Consider the following 18,378-nt stretch of genomic DNA (forward strand, 5'->3'; position numbering starts at 1 on the left):
ATATAAAACTGGTGTAAGTAATACATTTCTAAAGAGAAAAAATGAGAATTTTATTTTATATTTTAGTTAAGATCAATAGCATAGAGTATATAATGAAGAGTTTATGAAATAGCAATTTAATGTTACTGTTTTTAAAAACTAGTTTGATTCTTTGGGAAAGAAAATTAATGAAGCAAGTTTTAAAGCCAATAAACTTTAAAAGTTTTTGTTTCTTATTCATCTTTATTTATTTTTGGCTTTGCTGGGTTTTCTCTGCTTTGTGTGGGCTTTCTCTTGTTGCGGAGAGTAGGGGCTACTCTTCATTGTGATGTGCAGGCTTCTCTTGTGGAGCACGGGCTCGAGGTGCCCAGGCCTCAGTAGTTGCAGCCCGTGGGCTCAGGAGCTGTGGTGTGCGGGCTCTAATAGTTGCCACTCATGGGCCTTAGAGCGTGGGTTCAGCAGCTGTGGCACACAGGCTCAGTTGCTCCACGGCATGTGGGATCTTCCCGGGCCAGGAATCAAACCTGTGTCCCCTGCTTTGGCAGACAGATTCTTATCCACTGCTCTACTGGTGAAGTCCTCTTTAGTTATTTCTATAGCAAGCTAAATGGCACTCAGTTAAGGAACTGAGTTTTATATTAATTAAAAATATAACTAAAACCTCATACTTTCCTTGGAGCAGATTTGCCTTTTGCCTTTATAGACAAGTGTTTGTAATTATATATCATATTTATCATAGTTTCTCTAATACTTAGAACCTTTTTATAACTTGTCATTTTAAAATCTTTATATCATTTCAGAGTGTAAGTCAGAAGCTGATGGCTGGTTTTGTGGAGTGTTTGGATAGTGAAGATACAGAAGAATTTGTACGTATGGAAGAGGGTATGTCTCAGATTAACGTGTATTTTTTATTTTATGTAAATAAACTGTTGAATGTCTGGTGGTGACATAAGGGAATTTTGAGAATTTGCTAGCATAACAGTAAATAAGACTTTTGGGAAACCTCTTAAATCTGAACTTAATGTAATAGCTAATCAAGTAAACTAAAGCTAAAGAAAACATCTGAGGTTTGAGATAGAAGTTTTATATTAGTTTGACCCATGGTAACTTTTTATTGCTTTGTTATTTCCACATTTAGGCTCAGAACTTGAAAAGAAATTAGCTGGAATCCGTCATGAAACAAGAATTCACATCTTGAATCTTCTCATTACCTCTTTGGAACGCAATCCACCCAATCTTGCTCTCTACCTGTTGGGCTTTGAATTAAAGAAACCTGTCAGTACCACAAACCTGCAAGACCCAGGTATTGCCACAAGACACATAGCCATTTATTTTTTTCCATATTTGTCACTCAATGGTTACGTATTGAATTCTAGGCTCGTGGGATAATTCACTGAAAGAAATAATGTGTGAAAAATTATGTGACAGGTTGATTTTTGGGGGATTTAGATGAAGTCTGGACAAACTAAGCCTTGGAAAATTAGTATTTAATAAATTTTCTGTATCAGTATTTGAAACGGTATTTACAGTAGAGTGTATGTGTACAAAACTTTAAGTTTTATAAATGTATTCTAAGGTTTTTAATGCCGAACTTTGAAAAGAGAAGCTGAATTTTCCTTTGGTTTCATGCAGGAGTGCTAGGCTGCCCGCGGACCTGCCTTCACGCCATCTTGAACATCTTGGAGAAGGGAACTGAAGGCAGAACAGGCCCGTTGGCGGTGAAGGAGTCCCCTCAGCTCGCCGAGCTGTGTTACCAGGTACACAGAGGGCTCAGCTTTGTAGCACACCCATGAGAGGAAGCTTATGCGTGAATCCGTCACAGATATGCAAGTACCACGGTAGGACTGAATTGGAATGAGTTCATCTAGTGGTTGGGCCAGTCTTTCATTTATGGGTAAAGTCCACAAAGCACAAGCTCAAGATCTTATAGATCTACAAGATCCTGTCTGTTGATCTCTTGAAAAATAAGGGATGGATTTAGACCAGTTGATGCAGAAATTTTCCAAGGATGCTGTGTTTCAAGTTGTTTCTTTTTGGTGGAGAGAGTAGTGGATTAGCGTCAGAAGACTTCTGGTTCCTACCTCTGCCCCTTAACTAGCTAAGTCACCTTGGGTCTGCCATGAAACTTCTCTCAGTTTTTAAATTTGTGAAATGGGCTATTGTGAGACTTCAATGAGAATGCAAGAAAGTAAGGGAAAGTACTTTTTAAGAACCATGTGCATTATACGTATAGCTGTTTGTAAGGTGGTCGATAGTCAAATTAATGTAAATTTAAACTTTAGTGAGAGCTGCTGTTTTATTTGTGTTTTATTCTTTTATTTCTTGTTTTCTTCACATTGTAAGTATTTTAAGAACTAGGCTTTATAAGATACAACTAATTTCTCAATTTAAGTGACACCCTGATTCTCATTTTCATGGTAAGAAATGCGTCATTAACTTCTAGTAACCTGGAGATTTTTGTTATTCTTGTATTTTTCTTTTTGTTATTCTTTACTGTCGTCTTCTATTTTCCGGCTCTCCAAACTTCACTTCTCAGTACTGCAGCTCAGTCTTCCTGTAAATCCCTTAATGAGGGAACAAACTTGATGTATATTTTAGCGCAGTGTTACTGATTTTGATGTACTTAGGTAGAAGCAATTGATAAGGTTAATCATCTGGGTTAAAGGAGTTAGGCAGGTATAAGAAGTGAATAAAACCAGATTTAAGACAAATAGGTGGGGAGAGGAGCCAGGGGAATCCAGCAGACTGGAGACCATCTACTCTGCTACTCAGCCCCTGCTCATTTTTACCCTGTTAGAGTGCAGACCCTGGTTTGCCAGATCCTCTGCTTTCTTAAACACTATACCGGCCAAACAAATCATGTCTAAACCAACAGATTGCCAGTTTAATACATATGCTCTGTGACTCAAAACGTGGACCAACATCAGCAGCATCACCTCCTGGGAGCTTGTTAGTGCAGAATTTCAGGCCCTACTCCAGCCCTTCTGGGTCAGAATCTGCATTTTTAACAAGAAACACTGCTCTGTTGTTAACGAAAGAGGTGTCCTTTACCTCTAGGTTTACACTTCACTGTGTTTCAGAAAAAAATTAAACCTCTAAGAAGAGCTTGTTTAAAAATAAATCTAATTATGTGAAAGGGAAACACTCTGGGCCTTATTGACACCTTCATCATCCAGCAGCACAAGGCCGTCTGACTGAAGAGCTGACATGGAGCCTTGTGTCTTTGCTATCTTCCCTTGGACAGCGGAGAGTTTTCCTACTTGATCTTGGAAACTAGGAAGGGTGTCAGGCAAACCCCTGGAGAGTGGCTTGTCATGCTTTTGGAATTCACTTTCTTTGTCCTTCTCCCTCGAGCAGTATTACCTCCCACATATCTTGGAGCATCTGTTCTTGTATCTTCTTAACTCACCATCTACTATGAATAACTTGATTTTGTTTTGAGAAGTTCAGTATTTATAGTGTCAAAAGCAATACAATATCAAAGCTGTTGGAAGGACAAGCATATGTCTGCAAGTATTTAAACTTTACCTTGTGTCCCCTTCCTGTCTTTTCCTTGTACATATGAAATACGTATGTACAATTTTGTGTCCTTCCCTCCCCCTGAGGGAGGGGAGACACTTTCTATGCTGCTACAATATAAGTTACACTTAGGTTGTTTCCAGTTTTTTTTAACTCTGCTTTACTCAACGTCTTTAGTTATGCTTTGTTGTTTTGTATTTTTCTTAAGACTATGTTTCTAGATCTATATTGAATTTACATTCAGTTGTTCTTGATTTTATAAAGTCACAGAGAACACTGAATTGGTGAATACTGAACCATTGCTCTTTGGGAATACATAGGATTAAATTCCCACAAGGGATTCTTAGATCCCAACAATTATATCAACTAATTAATATATAACCTTGGTTTTTAGAAGTTACTTCTGAGTAATTCGCTGATAATCATAGTTAAAATACTAAAACTTACTATTTAACTGCATGTATATATGTTAATGTATCTGGGGTGATTTAAGATTAGTCCTGTGAGAGTGTTGTCAGCATTCTCCTGTTGCATTTCAGTGTATTTTGAGTCAGTGTGCTAAGAACTGCTTTTACTCTTGAGTTTTTGTTTTATATGTACATGTGTTTATCCTTTTTGCTTTAGTATTTATGGGTCTTAGTTTCCACTTAGTAGATTTAAGGTCAACCTTTTTATATCTATAACCTTTTTTATCTAGAATATAAAAAGCTAATTTGGGGATTTTCTTATGTTATTATAATTCTGTAGGTGATTTACCAGTTATGTGCATGCTCTGATACATCTGGTCCTACCATGAGGTACTTGAGAACCAGCCAGGACTTCTTATTTTCTCAGTTGCAGCATTTGCCATTTTCTAACAAAGGTAGGACATTCTTCTCCTTTATTATTAAAACAAATGTGTAAAGTCTGTGTTGAGTGATTTTAATTTTATAACATTTTGGGGTAGCATTTAGACAAGTCCAAGTCTATGCCCAAACCAGTAATGCTGAAGAACTTAATCCAAGTCTATGCCCCGACCAGTAATGTTGAAGAAGCTGAAGTTGAACGGTTCTAAGAAGACCTACAAGACCTTCTAGAATTAACACCCAAAAAAGATGTCCTTTTCATTATAGGGGACTGGAATGCAAAAGTAGGAAGTCAAGAAATAACCTGAAGTAACAGGCAAATTTGGAGTACAGAATGAAGCAGGGCAAAGCCTAATAGAGTTTTGCCAAGAGAAAGCACTGGTCATAGTAAACACCCTCTTCCAACAACATAAGAGAAGACTCTACACATGGACATCACCAGATGGTCAGTACTGAAATCAGATTGATTATATTCTATGCAGCCAAAGGTGGAGAAGCTCTATACAGTCAGCAAAAACAAGACCAGGACCTGACTGTGGCTCAGGTCATGAACTCGTTATTGCCAAATTCAGACTTAACTTGAAGAAAGTAGGGAAACCCACGAGACCATTCAGGTATGACCTAAATCAAATCCCTTGTGATTACACAGTGGAAGTGAGAAATAGATTTAAGGGACTAGATCTGATCAACAGAGTGCCTGAAGAACTATGTACTGAGGTTTGTGACATTACACAGGAGGCAGGGATCAAGACCATCCCCCCAAAAAAGAAATGCTAAAAGGCAAAATAGTTGTCCGAGGAGGCCTCACAAATAGCTGATAAAAGAGTATAAGCTAAAGGCAAAGGAGAAAAGGAAAGATATACCCATTGGAATGCAGAGTTTCAAAGAATAGCAAGGAAAGATAAGAAAGCCTTCCTCAGTGATCAATGAAAAGAAATAGAGGAAAACAATAGAAACAGAAAGACTAGAGATCTCTTCAAGAAAATCAGAGATACCAGGGGAACATTTCATGCAAAGATGGGCTCAGTAAAGGACAGAAATGGTATGGACCTAACAGAAGCAGGAGATGTTAAGAAGAGGTGGCAAGAATACACGGAAGAACTATACAAAAAAGATCGTTACAACCCAGATAATAACGATAGTCTGGTCACTCACCTAGAGCCAGATCCTGGAATGTGAAGTCAAGTGGGCCTTAGGAAGCACCACTATGAACAAAGCTAGTGGAGGTGATGGAATTCCAGTTGAACTATTTCAAATCCTAAAAGATGATTCTGTGAAAGTGCTGCATTCAATATGCCAGCAAATTTGGAAAGCTCAGTAGTGGCCACAGGACTGGAAAAGGTCAGTTTTCATTCCAATCCCAAAGAAAGGCAATCCCAAAGAATGCTCAAACTACCACACAATTGCACTCATCTCACATGCTAGCAAAGTAATGCTCAAAATTCTCCAAGCCAGGCTTCAATAATACATGAACCATGAATTCCCAGATGTTCAAGCTGGATTTAGAAATGGCAGAGGAACCAGAGATCAAATTTCAATAGGATCATCAATTGGATCATCAAAAAGCAAGAGTTCCAAAAAAGCATCTATTTTTGCTTTATTGACTATGCCAAAGCCTTTGACTATGTGGAGTACAAAAAACTGTGGAAAATTCCGAAATGATGGGAATACCAGACTACCTGACCTGCCTCCTGAGAAATCTATATGCAGGTCAGGAAGCAACAGTTAGAACTGGACATGAAACAACAGACTGGTTCCAAATCCAGAAAGGAGTGTGTCAAGGCTGTATATTGTCACCCTGCTTACTTATATGCAGAGTACATCATGTGAAATGCTGGGTTGGATGAAGCACAAGCTGGAATCAAGATTGCTCGGAGAAATATCAGTAACCTCAGATATGCAGATGACACCACCTTTATGGCAGAAAGCAAAGAAGAACTAAGGAGCCTCTTGATGAAAGTGAAAGAGGAGAGTGAAAAAGTTGGCTTAAGACTCAACATTCAGAAAACTAAGATCATGGCATCTGGTCCCATCACTTCATGGCAAATAGAGGGTGAAACAGTGGAAACAGTGACAGACTTAAATCACTGCAGATGGTGACTGCAGCCATGAAATTAAAAGATGCTTACTCCTTGGAAGAAAAGTTATGACCAAGCTAGACAGCATATTAAAAAGCAGAGACATTACTTTGCCAACAAAGGTCCATCTAATCAAAGCTATGGTTTTTCCAGTAGTCATGTATGGATGTGAGGGTTGTACTCTAAAGAAAGCTGAGCGCCAAAGAATTAATTTTCGAACTGTGGTGTTGGAGAAGACTCTTGAGAGTCCCTTGGACTGTAAGGAGATTCAGCCAGTCCATCCTAAAGAAAATCAGTCCAGAATATTCATTGGAAGGACTGATGTTGAAGCTGAAACTGCAGTACTTTGGCCACCTGATGCGAAGAACTGACTCATTGGAAAAGACCCTGATGCTGGGAAAGATTGAAGGTGGGAGGAGAAGGGGACAACAGAGGATGAGATGGTTGAATGGCACCACCAACTCAATGGACATGAGTTTGGGTAAATTCCTGGAGTTGGTGATGGACAGGTAAGCCTGGCATGCTGCAGTCCATGGGGTCGCAAAGAGTTGGACTCGACTGCGCAACTGAACTGAACTGAAATGGGGTAGCAGTTTTAGAATTTGTGGAATTCTGTCCTCATTTTATTACTTTGCTTCTGTGTTCCTTTGTGTTGTTTTTGTAATTTGTGCTTGAGAAACCTGATGTTTTAACTGCCAGCATAAAATTATTTTCAAATAGCCTGTTAAGGTTGGAATTTTATCCTTTTACTAACAAAAATTTGAAGTTGTGTTTAAGGGTAAGAATATATTTACATAAGATTTCAGAAATTTAGATTTTTTTTTTTGAGTGAAATTGTTTTATAAAAGTCTGTGTTTTACTTTTGTTTCTTGTGTATGATCAGGTCTTGAAATGAAAAATAGGAAACTAATTATAATGGAAACTATACGTTTAGTTTATTGACCTGGTCAACACAGCTACCCAGGCTTCCTGTGTTTTATAGGATTCTATTTTATGTAATTTTCTTTTTGATCAATTTATAACAATTTTCTTAGCTCATATTATATCTGGAGAGCAATCGTTTTATTGAGGTTTTTTAAAAGTTTATTTTGTATCATCTTTATGTTTTAGGAAGTCTAGGCTCAAAGATTTCATAGTAAGTTTCCATTACTAGTAATTGTCAGCTCTGATTTGCTTTTTAAGGATTTTTTAAAAGCTTCTATTTATTTATTTTCGACGGTGCTGAATCTTCATTGCTGCGAGGGCTTTTCTCTCTAGTTGCGGTGCGTGGGGGCTTCTCAGGAGGTGGCTTCTCTTGTTGTGGAACAAGGGCTTCAGGTGCTGGGACTGCAGTAGTTGCGGCCCCAGGGCTCCAGAGCACAGGCTCAGTAGCTGTGGCGCACAAGCGTTGTTGCTCCTCAGCGTGTGGGATCTTCCCCGATCAGGGATGGAACCCGTGTCTCCTGCATCGCCGGAGGAGTCTTTACCACCGAGTCCCTAGGGAAGCCCCTGCTTTACTTCTTAGGGTGTGGTGTGAGACACTTGGGAATTACCTAATGGCAGAAGAGGTTGAGTTCATTTTCATAATCAGTATATGTTATTTTTAACCCCAAGATACTGTTTATAACAAGATTTTTAAGAAACCCTTTTTTATTCCTAATTGGAAAAAAAAAGTTCCTATCTTGCCTGTTTTGCTGTCTACTTTCTAAATATTGATGTAGCTTTGCTTGTAATTATTATTATTAGGAGGAGGAGTAGTGTTTGTATGTTTATAAAACTCATAATTTAGGACTTCAAAGCCAGGCATATTACAATCATACTGGATTCAAAAACTTTTATTGGATAAGTGATTCCCAATTCTAACTATATGTTAGACCAAAATGATGTTGATAATCTCAAGATAGCAGAAAATCATGCATTTTAAAATTATGCAAATTATGTATTTATTTTAGTTTTTAAAATGTATTTTTTTCTGAAATAAAAATCAAATTTTATGGTAGTCTTTTTTTGCCAGGATAAATAGTTGAGAATTACTTGGATTATCTTTTTAAGTATTAAATTCTCTATTCATGTCAAACTATGATAGATCCAGAGTTCTCTAGATCTACATGAAGTTATTCTAGCAACAGAAACTTGATTCTCTTTTGTTCTTCAGTTGCTTTTGCTTACCTATCATAGACATACACTTATTTTTTCTCTTGGCATCTGGTTTTTTCTTTTTTAATTTTACAGAGTGACAAATTATTATGGTGCATAGTTTCATAAATTATTGACTATGTTACATGGGAGAATACTGACGAGTTACAGACTATGTCTGTTCTGATTTTGTGTCATATACTGGGAAACTAAACATATATATTTAAATTACAGAATATGAAATATCTATGCTGAACCAGATGTCATGGCTGATGAAGACTGCCTCAATAGAACTAAGGGTAACTTCTTTGAATCGCCAACGCTCTCACACCCAGAGGCTCCTCCACCTCCTGCTGGATGACATGCCAGTGAAGCCCTACTCAGGTGAACATGTGCATGTTGCCATTTGTATTGTCCTGCTGCTGACTGGTCTGTGTGAATGCAAGTGCACATCTGAATCTCATGGTTAGTCTGTGATTGTAGGCCAGACACGTTCTTTCTGCCTTTAGAATTTTTTCCCTTCAGAACACAAAATTAAAAGTCACCCGTCATTGCCATGTTATTATTGTTAAAAGCATTCACATTTTGCTCTGTTCATATACACAGATACACAGTGGAGTTGGTCATGCTGAGCCAGCATGACCCAAGATATTCTAATAGGTGTTTTACATGCAAATTAAGCACAAACTTTTCTAATTGTCTCACAGGCATGATTGGATCCTGCCTCTTTTAGAGCTCTGATTATGCTTTTTACAATTGTGAAGTGGATCTGATAGAAACAGAAAGAATTAGAGGAATGTTGTTGATAAATTCTCATCATCTTTGCATTTTAATTATCCATTTGCAAGGGGCTCTTTGACCTAGAAGCAATAACATAGAAATAAAATAACCTGATATTTGTTATTTCCAAATAAATTTTGTGAATGTGTTCTTTTTCTGATCTTTTATTACTGATGCTCCAACAGATGGGGAAGGAGGCATGGAAGATGAAAATAGGTCTGTCTCTGGGTTCCTGCACTTTGACACTTCTACAAAAGGTGAAGCTCTTTGAATTTGTAATAAATTTGTAGATATGTATATATTAAATTGCTTAAAATCTCAGGAGGTAATTAATGCCTGTACCTGCAAATTCTGAACTGATGTTGAAAAGCTATGTAAAAATTATTTGTCAACAAGAAAAACTTTTTATAGCAAGATGATAGCATGGGAAAAACATTTTTGGGAATGAATGTGTTAGAAATAAAATCCAGTTTAGATTTCAATACAGTCTTCAGTTTCCAGACTGATGCCCTTTCTGAACATAGATGTAGTACTGTCTTTGGATTGCTTTTCTCCCCCATGTCGTAGCTAAAATAAAATGACTTTTCATTATTTCTAGTACGTCGCAAAATTCTCAATATTCTCGACTCCATTGACTTCAGTCAGGAGATCCCTGAGCCTTTGCAGTTGGATTTCTTTGATCGGGCCCAGATTGAACAAGTTATTGCTAACTGTGAACACAAGAATTTACGGGGACAGACAGTCTGCAATGTCAAGGTGAGCATTGCTTTAGAGTGTGTGGAGTATCACGGGGTTCAGTCTTTGAGTCATTAGGAAAAAATAACATGTCTTTTTTTGTAATAGAAGTGTTGGTTTATTAGACTGTGGTTTACGCTTTTCAAGCAGTAAGGAAAGAAAACTGAATAGGCCGCACTAATTTTATCTCTTTGTTAGGTTCCCCATCTCCTTCCTATTAGTCATGCCACCCAGCTGCCACTCTGGGGTGGTTTTAATTATTTAACTCTCTACCAGGTAGGTGTCAATGCCCTGACTAATAGGAAGAAGATAGCCTGTGCCTTTGCACCAAATTTCCTGCCGCAGAGGCTCTTCGGTACTACTCTCTGGAATGTGAGGGATCCCTCCTGTTTTTGACAGGAATTGGACAGTGCCACAGTTAAATTATATATAAAGTTATCTGAAACTTTCCCCTCTAGGGCAGTTTAAAGTAACTGCTAGGTTATTGTTGTACCAGTGTCGGGAATGATCTTATTTTTCTCCCTTCTCTCAATTATGTAGCTTCTTCACAGAGTTCTTGTAGCCGAAGTGAACGCCCTTCAGGGTATGGCAGCCATAGGACAGAGACCTCTCCTGATGGATGTAAGCCCTGCTGACACCTTTTAACTCCTTAAGCTACTTAAATCGCCAGTTAGATGACAAAGCAGTGAACTGACTTCTAATTCATTATTAGGAAACTACTTAAAAAATAAAAGTCACCCGTCATTGCCATTGTTATTATTGTTAAAAGCATTCACATTTTGCTCTGTTCATATACACAGATACACAGTGGAGTTTGTCACACTGAGCCAGCATGACCCAAGATATTCTAATATGTGTTTTACATGCAAATTAAGCACAAACTTTTCTAGTCATCTCACAGGCATGATTGGATCCTGCCTCTTTTAGAGTTCTGATTATGCTTTTTACAATTGTGAAGTGGATCTGATAGAAATGGAGTCTTTCACTTTTGACTTTGTAATGTTAAAAGCTGAGCTGAAGTTAATGTCTGGATGCCAGAATAAAAATTATATCTTTTTTGCTAAGCTAGTTGAGGATTTACAACCTTTTCATATTGTGTAATAGATTTTACTTGTTCCCAGTCAGTGAGGGAAGAGTCACTTGTCATCACAAGTGGGGAGATACGGGTCAGAGATCGAGTGGGAAGGACCACATATGTGGAAACACAGCTGGCTAGGCCAAAGCCAGAGGCAAAGAAATAGAAGACACATTGAGGAAAGGTGCTATTGAACTTGAGTTTTAGGGAACTCTAGTGTTACGAAGTATAATAGACAGTTGCAAGAAGAAAGAAGATGGGGTGAAAAACTCATTTCCATCCACATCACCTCTGTCACCTATCTTAAACATACACACACACACGTGCACACACACAGCTTTATTTTTTATGAAAAATAATAATATTCTGGCCACCAGTGTAATATAAAAAGTTAATCTGCTGTCTAGCAAGCATGTGGAAGGTTTCCAGAGGATACTGTAAATGTTTTCAGATTAACTGACAGGGTTAAAAATAGCAGTCTGTTGGTAAGACTTTATTTGTCTAAGTGTTAACCTTGCAATTCAATTTCTGCGGCGGTAGGAAATCAGCACCATACTCCAGTACGTGGTAGGAAGAAACAAACTGTTGCAGTGTCTTCATGCAAAACGGCATGCTCTGGAGTCATGGAGGCAGCTGGTCGAAATTATCCTGACAGCCTGTCCCCAGGACCTCATTCAAGCCGAGGATCGCCAACTGATTATTCGTGATCTTTTACAAGATGTGCATGATAAGGTGACATGCTTCCTGAATTACTGTATGCTGCTGAACAAATTTTAATCCCATTTAAATATATAGTCTGCCCCACCTTTTTTTCCATTGTAGATTTGGAGTCAATAGAGTTGTGTTAACACTGCAATGCCAGTGTTAAAACTTTCCTCAAGGAAAGTAACTGTACAATAATGGCTCTCAACCAGAGTGTGTCAGAATTCCTTAGGGAGCTTTTTAGAAATCTCCGTGACAGATCCCTACCCTAGACCTATTAAATGGCAGGCTCTACTGGGGAGGCCATTATGTTAATTTCCATTAAAAACCTCTAGGGAATTCTGCTAGGGCTCCCTTCTGGTTAAGAACATTTTACTCAGCATCCTATTTAAATTTCTTTCTGTGTATTAGCTTTTATCTTCTTTGAATAGTAGTTCCATTTTTAAATTCTTGTGATAGTTGAAAAGCTGCACGTGTAAGACGTGGTGATGACTAGCTGAAAGCAGGGCCCTCACTGTGGTTTGTCTTTCTGCTTTAAGATCCTGGATGATGAAGCAGCGCAGGAATTAATGCCCGTGGTAGCAGGTGCCGTGTTCACCCTGACCGCTCACCTAAGCCAAGCCGTTCGCACGGAGCAGAAGCAGCCCTTAGTCTTGGGACCTGGAGAGGTCCATTGTGCTTTCACTCTTGATGGCTCTTTCAGCTCGCCTCCGCCCACAGAGAACCCAGTGGTGGGGTTTGCTTCTATCGGAGATTCTTCACTTCACATCATATTGAAGAAACTGTTAGACTTCATTTTGAAGACAGGTTTTTTTTTTTTTTTTTTTGTCTAAATTTTCTACAAATTATGACTTCTGTATTTGTTTTAACTTTAATTTAAAAAAAGATTTTTACTCTGCTGTATTTTCCTAGGTGGTGGATTCCAGCGAGTGAGGACACACCTGTATGGCTCTCTGCTGTATTACTTACAGATTGCCCAGAGGCCGGATGAACCAGATACCTTAGAAGTGGGTAAGTGCTAATCGTCTCTGTTTTTAGAGATTGGTTACTTCAAATGTTTTTTTTTTTAATAACCTTTTCACCTTTTGGCTAAGCAAAGCTATTAATAAATGAGTCTTTATGGAATCATTAACGTACTTACTATAAAGTCAAAGGAAAATGTTTAGTTTTGTAAAATTGTGGCAATAGGAACTTCCCTGGTGGTCCAGTGGCTACGACTCTGCACTGCCAATATAGGGGGCCCGGGTCTGATCCCTGGTCAGGGAGCTAGAGCCCACATGCTGCAGCTAAAGAGCCTGTGTGCCGCAACTAAGACCTGGGGCAGCCAAATTAGAAAAGAAGAAGAAAAAAGTGACAAGAGTACAAAAGTAATGTAAGCACAAACCTTCAAATACTACTTTAGCTTACATATTTTTGTAACTCCTGCTCACCTCTGGTCCCGTTGAACCGTACATGTCTTTTAAAATAGCTCTGTCATTCCACAGTATAGAAGTCAGGTCAGTTCAGTCGCTCAGTCGGGTCCAACTCTTTGTGACCCCATGGACTGCAGCATGCCAGGCCTCCCTGTTCATCACCAACTCCCGGAGTTTACTCAAACTCATGTCCATTGAGTCAGTGATGCTATCCAACCATCTCATCCTCTGTCGTTCCCTTCTCCTCCCACCTTCAATCTTTCCCAGCATCAGGGTCTTTTCCAATGAGTCAGTTCTTCGCATCAGGTGACCAAACTATTGGAGTTTCAACTTCAGCATCAGTCCTTCCAATGAATATTCAGGACTGATTTCCTTTAGGATGGGCTGGTTGGATCTCCTCGCAGTCCAGGGGACTCAAGAGTCTTCTCCAGCACCACAGTTTAAAAGCATCAGTTCTTCTGTGCTCAGCTTTGTTTATAGTCCAACTCTCACATCCATACCTGACTACTGGAAAAACCATAGCTTTGACTAGATGGACCTTTGTGGGCAAAGTAATGTCTCTGCTTTTTAATATGCTGTCTAGATTGCTGATAGTTTTTTCTTCCAAGGAGCAAGCGTCTTTTAATTTCATGGCTGCAGTCACCATCTGCAGTGATTTTGGAGCCCCAAAAAATAGTCAGTCACTGTTCCCACTCTTTCCCCATCTATTTGCCATGAAGTGATGGGACCAGATGCCATGATCTTAGTTTTCTGAATGTTGAGTTTTAAGCCAACTTTTTCACTCTTCTCTTTCACTTTCTTCAAGAGGCTATTTAGTTTAGCATAGAAGTAACATTTATTTAATCATTTGCCTCATTCATAAGTAGTTAAATTGTTTCTAATTTTTTACTATCACAAAAATGCTGCATCAAATATTCTTTTATATGACTATATATTTCTCAAGAAGGATACCTTATAGTGGAATTTCCACGTGAAAGAGGACGCACATTTTTATTTCAACAGATTCTACCGAATGGCTTTCTACCAGTTTAAACTCTCATCAATAGTATACATGAGTCTTTTTGTACTTAATGTGAAGGTTTTCTTGAGTAAATGTCACAGAGTAGAATTTCTTGGTCAGAAGGTCTGTGTGTTTAAAATAATGATAGAGGCTTTGTAAACTGTAGTTTGTGTGTGTGTGTGTGTTTGACCATGCTGCTCACTTGTGGCATCTTAGTCCCCTGACCAGGGATTGAACCTTGGCCCTTGACAGTGGGAGCATGGAGTCCTAACCACTAGACCACCACAGAATTCCCATGTGATTAGCATTTTAAAATAAGAGTAATTATATATATTCTTTGATTGCCATGTTTGGAAAATGTTTTTACCTGTTCTGCCAGACTTAATACTGATATTTAAGAACTTGTCATAGGCACCTTCTTATAACCTTCAAGAGTATTTATCTTGTATACAGATTCTTAAAAACCACTCTGTGTGTAAGACTCAGATTATCTCATATTATTTTTTACTGGCTGTATTTTTTGTATAATATCCTTAGAAGGTAGTAATAGCCAAATCATGCATTTATGGGAATGTCCTACTGGCATAAATAATGCACAAAAGTAGTTTTAGGTCATTAAAAATAATAGTTCAGAGAAAGTTTTTAAACAATTAGGTTTTTAAGAGTGATAATCCACCAGCATACCTCCCCCATTTTCCTCTTGACTTACAAAAATTTTAACATTGGATTTAGTTGAATTGGCAGAAATCATCACTTAACCACTAGGTGGAGCTTTATAACATACTTTATAAGAACTTATTACCAAGATGTGGTAAAAGCAACGTGACCATAAAAGAAAATTCTCCTTTGTTTTAATTTTCAAATGATCTATTTTTGGAGCAGGTTTATCCCTTAATTAGTTTTTTTCTTAGTCATAATTACTGCTTATTTTGGCTTACTTTAGGTAGCAAAGTATTTTCTAGATACTAGTATTTTTAATTTTCAAATTAGAAATATTACATTTAAAAACTCTTACTGAGCACATATTGTTGTGCAAGACACTGTACATACCTTCTGTTGTTTTAAAACCAAAAGTGAATTTTAATGTGTACATACTTAATTTTTCATACCACTTTTACTTTATTTTTACATAACCATATATATTGAATACTGGGCAGCCATTTTCCCTGTTTGGTAAAATAGGAATCTGACTTAGAGAGATTAAGTGACTTGCTTGTATGTGACATCTGAGAAGTAGAATTCAGTTTTCTCAATTTGTAACAGAATTCTCCTGACCTTGGAACATCATATCTTCATCTTTTTATTTCATCTTTTTGTAATCTGTAGTTTTTCCTTACTGTAATTTGGTAGAAAATGTCACCAACATATTTGTAACTTATGTCATGCATGACTAATTTCTAATAAATAAAGAGCATCTACAAATCAATAACCCAACAGAAAAATGAACAGAAGATATGAGCAGATTGTTTAAGGAAAAGGAAATTCAAATGTCTCTTAAACATACAGTTAATTTTTTGAAAATCCTTGTAAGTGGATCCTGTCGCCTTGAGCTGGCAATACTGAACATACATCTGGGGAGGAACCAAAGTATATGTTTTTTGATAAAATTATTTGGAGAATCTTAAGTGTTTCCCTAATTAAGAACAGTGTAGTTGAAATCTGACATTGCTTTTGCATATGTAATTCTCGGGGATTAGCTGACAGCTATTATTGTCATAAATATCTCTCTGTATTCTTTTCACTTTTTATTTTCTCTCTTTTCTACCAGTGACCACTAGAAAGAAAAAGTGGATAATCTGACCAGAGCTTAAATGTTTAATATGAACCACAAGTATTATATTCTAGATTTCTTTATTGAGCTGTTTCTTAAACATATATTGATATAAAAATAGATTGATAACGACAAAGATATACATTTTCAGCATATTTTTAATCAGATTAATGTTTTCACTAAAAGTTGATAAAGCCAACCTGTAAAGTTATGTTAACTTTAACTCCACCTCAGTGTGTAGGTGCGTCCTTTTTCGTTTTATTTCTGAGATTAGCCCTGTTTGACTGTTTTGTTATAATTTCTGTAAAATGGATTATATTGCTTTGAAACCAGATTTGTTTTTAACTTTCTATTTTCTAGGAGCTTATCATTCAACTTTAATTTATAATTGATTGATGAAGATGTCAGTTTGAATTCTTTATTTTAAAATTATTGTTGCAATTTTAAGCAGTTTTATTATGTTTTTCTCATATGTTCTATTTTCTTCTAAATTGGCTTTTCTTTTTCTTTAGTTTTGACAAGTTGATAGTATTCAGTAAATAAGAATGAGAAATTATAATGATGATGAATTTTCTGCTCTGCTCATAATTCTTTTGGGCTATTGTGACTTTTGAGCAGAATTTTCTTGTTCTTTGTTTATGAAGTTGTAGTATCCAGTCATCTTTTTAAAGGAGACTAGAAAAGATGATCTATTGCTGTTACTAAATTTTTGAGAATTGTATCGTGAGATTTTCCATTTTTATGGTCTAGGTGTTAGTATGATCTAGAATCATAGTACAAGTACACCTATGATTTTAGTCATGAAGTAGTGGGACTGAAAGGATTTCATAGAGCATCTTGCTGGTTGTTGACTCCGTTCTTTTGAATCCAACTCCAGTAAGTGACTTAAAAATACCAGCTACAGCTGGTGTGTAGTAGGTGCAGACTTTTTGCTTGATATGAATTTAGATGTACATTTCTCACCACTCCTTTTGTTTTACAACCTGAGTCAGATCTTAGGACCTTAGAACCTGACTAAAAATAATCAGGTATTTAAAAAATAGGATTTAGCTTTTCTTTTTTATTTAAAAATAAATGTTAAAAATAAAATAAATGTTGATTGAAGGAAAGTTAGGACATATTAATAAATGAAAGGAAGAGAAAAGTCACACACTCCACCTTTCTAAGATAACTATCAGGACGTTTTGGTTGGAGCCAACCGTCTTTTTGTATTGATTTGTATCTTCCTTTTTCTTTCTACTTAGTATATTATGAGCTTTTCCCCTCTCATTTAATGGCATTTTAATGCCTCTATAGATTTTGTCACTTATGGATATGTGGCAAATGTCCTACCCATTTTTAGACCCTTAGCTTATTTCTAGTTTTCACAATACAAAGAAAAAGTAATAATTATTTGGTGGTTTATTATTTTAAATTGTTCCAGAAAGCATGAATTGGGTTCTTGCTTTCATAAAATCTTATATCCTAGTAGAAATGGCAGTATATGTGCTTATAAAACAATAAGCCTTAAATTGGATGATATAGAGTGGATGCCTGCAAACTTTTTCTGTAAAGGGCCAGATAGTAACTATTTTAGGCTTTGCAAGCCATATGCTCTCTGCTGCAACTCCTTAACTCTGCCATTATAGTGCAAAAGCAGCCAGAGACATATGCTATGTTACATTGAAATTTTATTTACAAAAACAGGTCGGAGATCACATTTCACCCACAGGCCTTAGTTTGCCAACCCCAATTATAAATTACAAGTTTTACAGGATTTAAGAGGAGAAAGGAAATCAAGGATTTTGCTAGACTTTTCTGGTTGGGTTGTATTTACATAAGAATAAATGAGGGTCTTTTCAGTAAGGCCCAAACTAGGAGGGAGTAAAGAATCAGGCCATAAGCAGGGGAGAGGGTTGATAGCAAATTAAGCCAATTTGAGATGGTAGGACCATATTATTAATGACCTTGAAAATGAAACTATAGTGTTAGAGCTAGCAGAATTAAGCAATAGACATTTAACATTTTTGAGTAACTTGATAAGAAGTTCGTAGTTTAGGAAAGTATGTGTGGCAGTGATTTATGTGGTATGTTGGAAGAAGGGACAGATTGAGTAGAAGAAATCATTTTGGTGATTAATTTATCCTCTTAAAAAATGAGGATTTTAAAGAAAGGCATTTAAAAAAAAACTGTTTTCCATTATGATTTATCACAGGATATTGAATATAGTTCTCTGAGTTACAGTAGGACTTTGTTGTCATCCATTCTATATATAATAGTTGGCATCTACTAATCTCAGATTCCCACTCTGTCCCTCTGCCTTGGCAACCATAAGTCTGTTACCTGTTTTAAAGAAAGAATTAGATTTTTCTTTTTTCTAGGTAGTGC

The 18,378-nt window shown here is 37.0% G+C and overlaps 1 protein-coding gene across 2 annotated transcripts in view; it reads left to right on the forward strand.

Moving 5' to 3' along the window:
• The window catches only part of NUP205 (nucleoporin 205), a 98,469-nt gene that overhangs the window by 39,535 nt on the left and 40,556 nt on the right, over nt 1–18,378 (forward strand). For both annotated transcript variants that reach the window (XM_061165875.1, XM_061165873.1), the window contains exons 20-30: nt 780–861; nt 1,118–1,282; nt 1,612–1,736; nt 4,246–4,360; nt 8,771–8,920; nt 9,502–9,573; nt 9,915–10,072; nt 10,592–10,672; nt 11,667–11,858; nt 12,368–12,635; nt 12,741–12,839. In XM_061165875.1, the coding sequence (XP_061021858.1) occupies nt 780–861; nt 1,118–1,282; nt 1,612–1,736; nt 4,246–4,360; nt 8,771–8,920; nt 9,502–9,573; nt 9,915–10,072; nt 10,592–10,672; nt 11,667–11,858; nt 12,368–12,635; nt 12,741–12,839 (1,507 nt within the window). The remainder of the gene's footprint in view (nt 1–779; nt 862–1,117; nt 1,283–1,611; nt 1,737–4,245; nt 4,361–8,770; nt 8,921–9,501; nt 9,574–9,914; nt 10,073–10,591; nt 10,673–11,666; nt 11,859–12,367; nt 12,636–12,740; nt 12,840–18,378) is intronic.

This window comes from Dama dama, chromosome 18 (assembly GCF_033118175.1).
Source record: "Dama dama isolate Ldn47 chromosome 18, ASM3311817v1, whole genome shotgun sequence".
Taxonomy (NCBI): domain Eukaryota; kingdom Metazoa; phylum Chordata; class Mammalia; order Artiodactyla; family Cervidae; genus Dama; species Dama dama.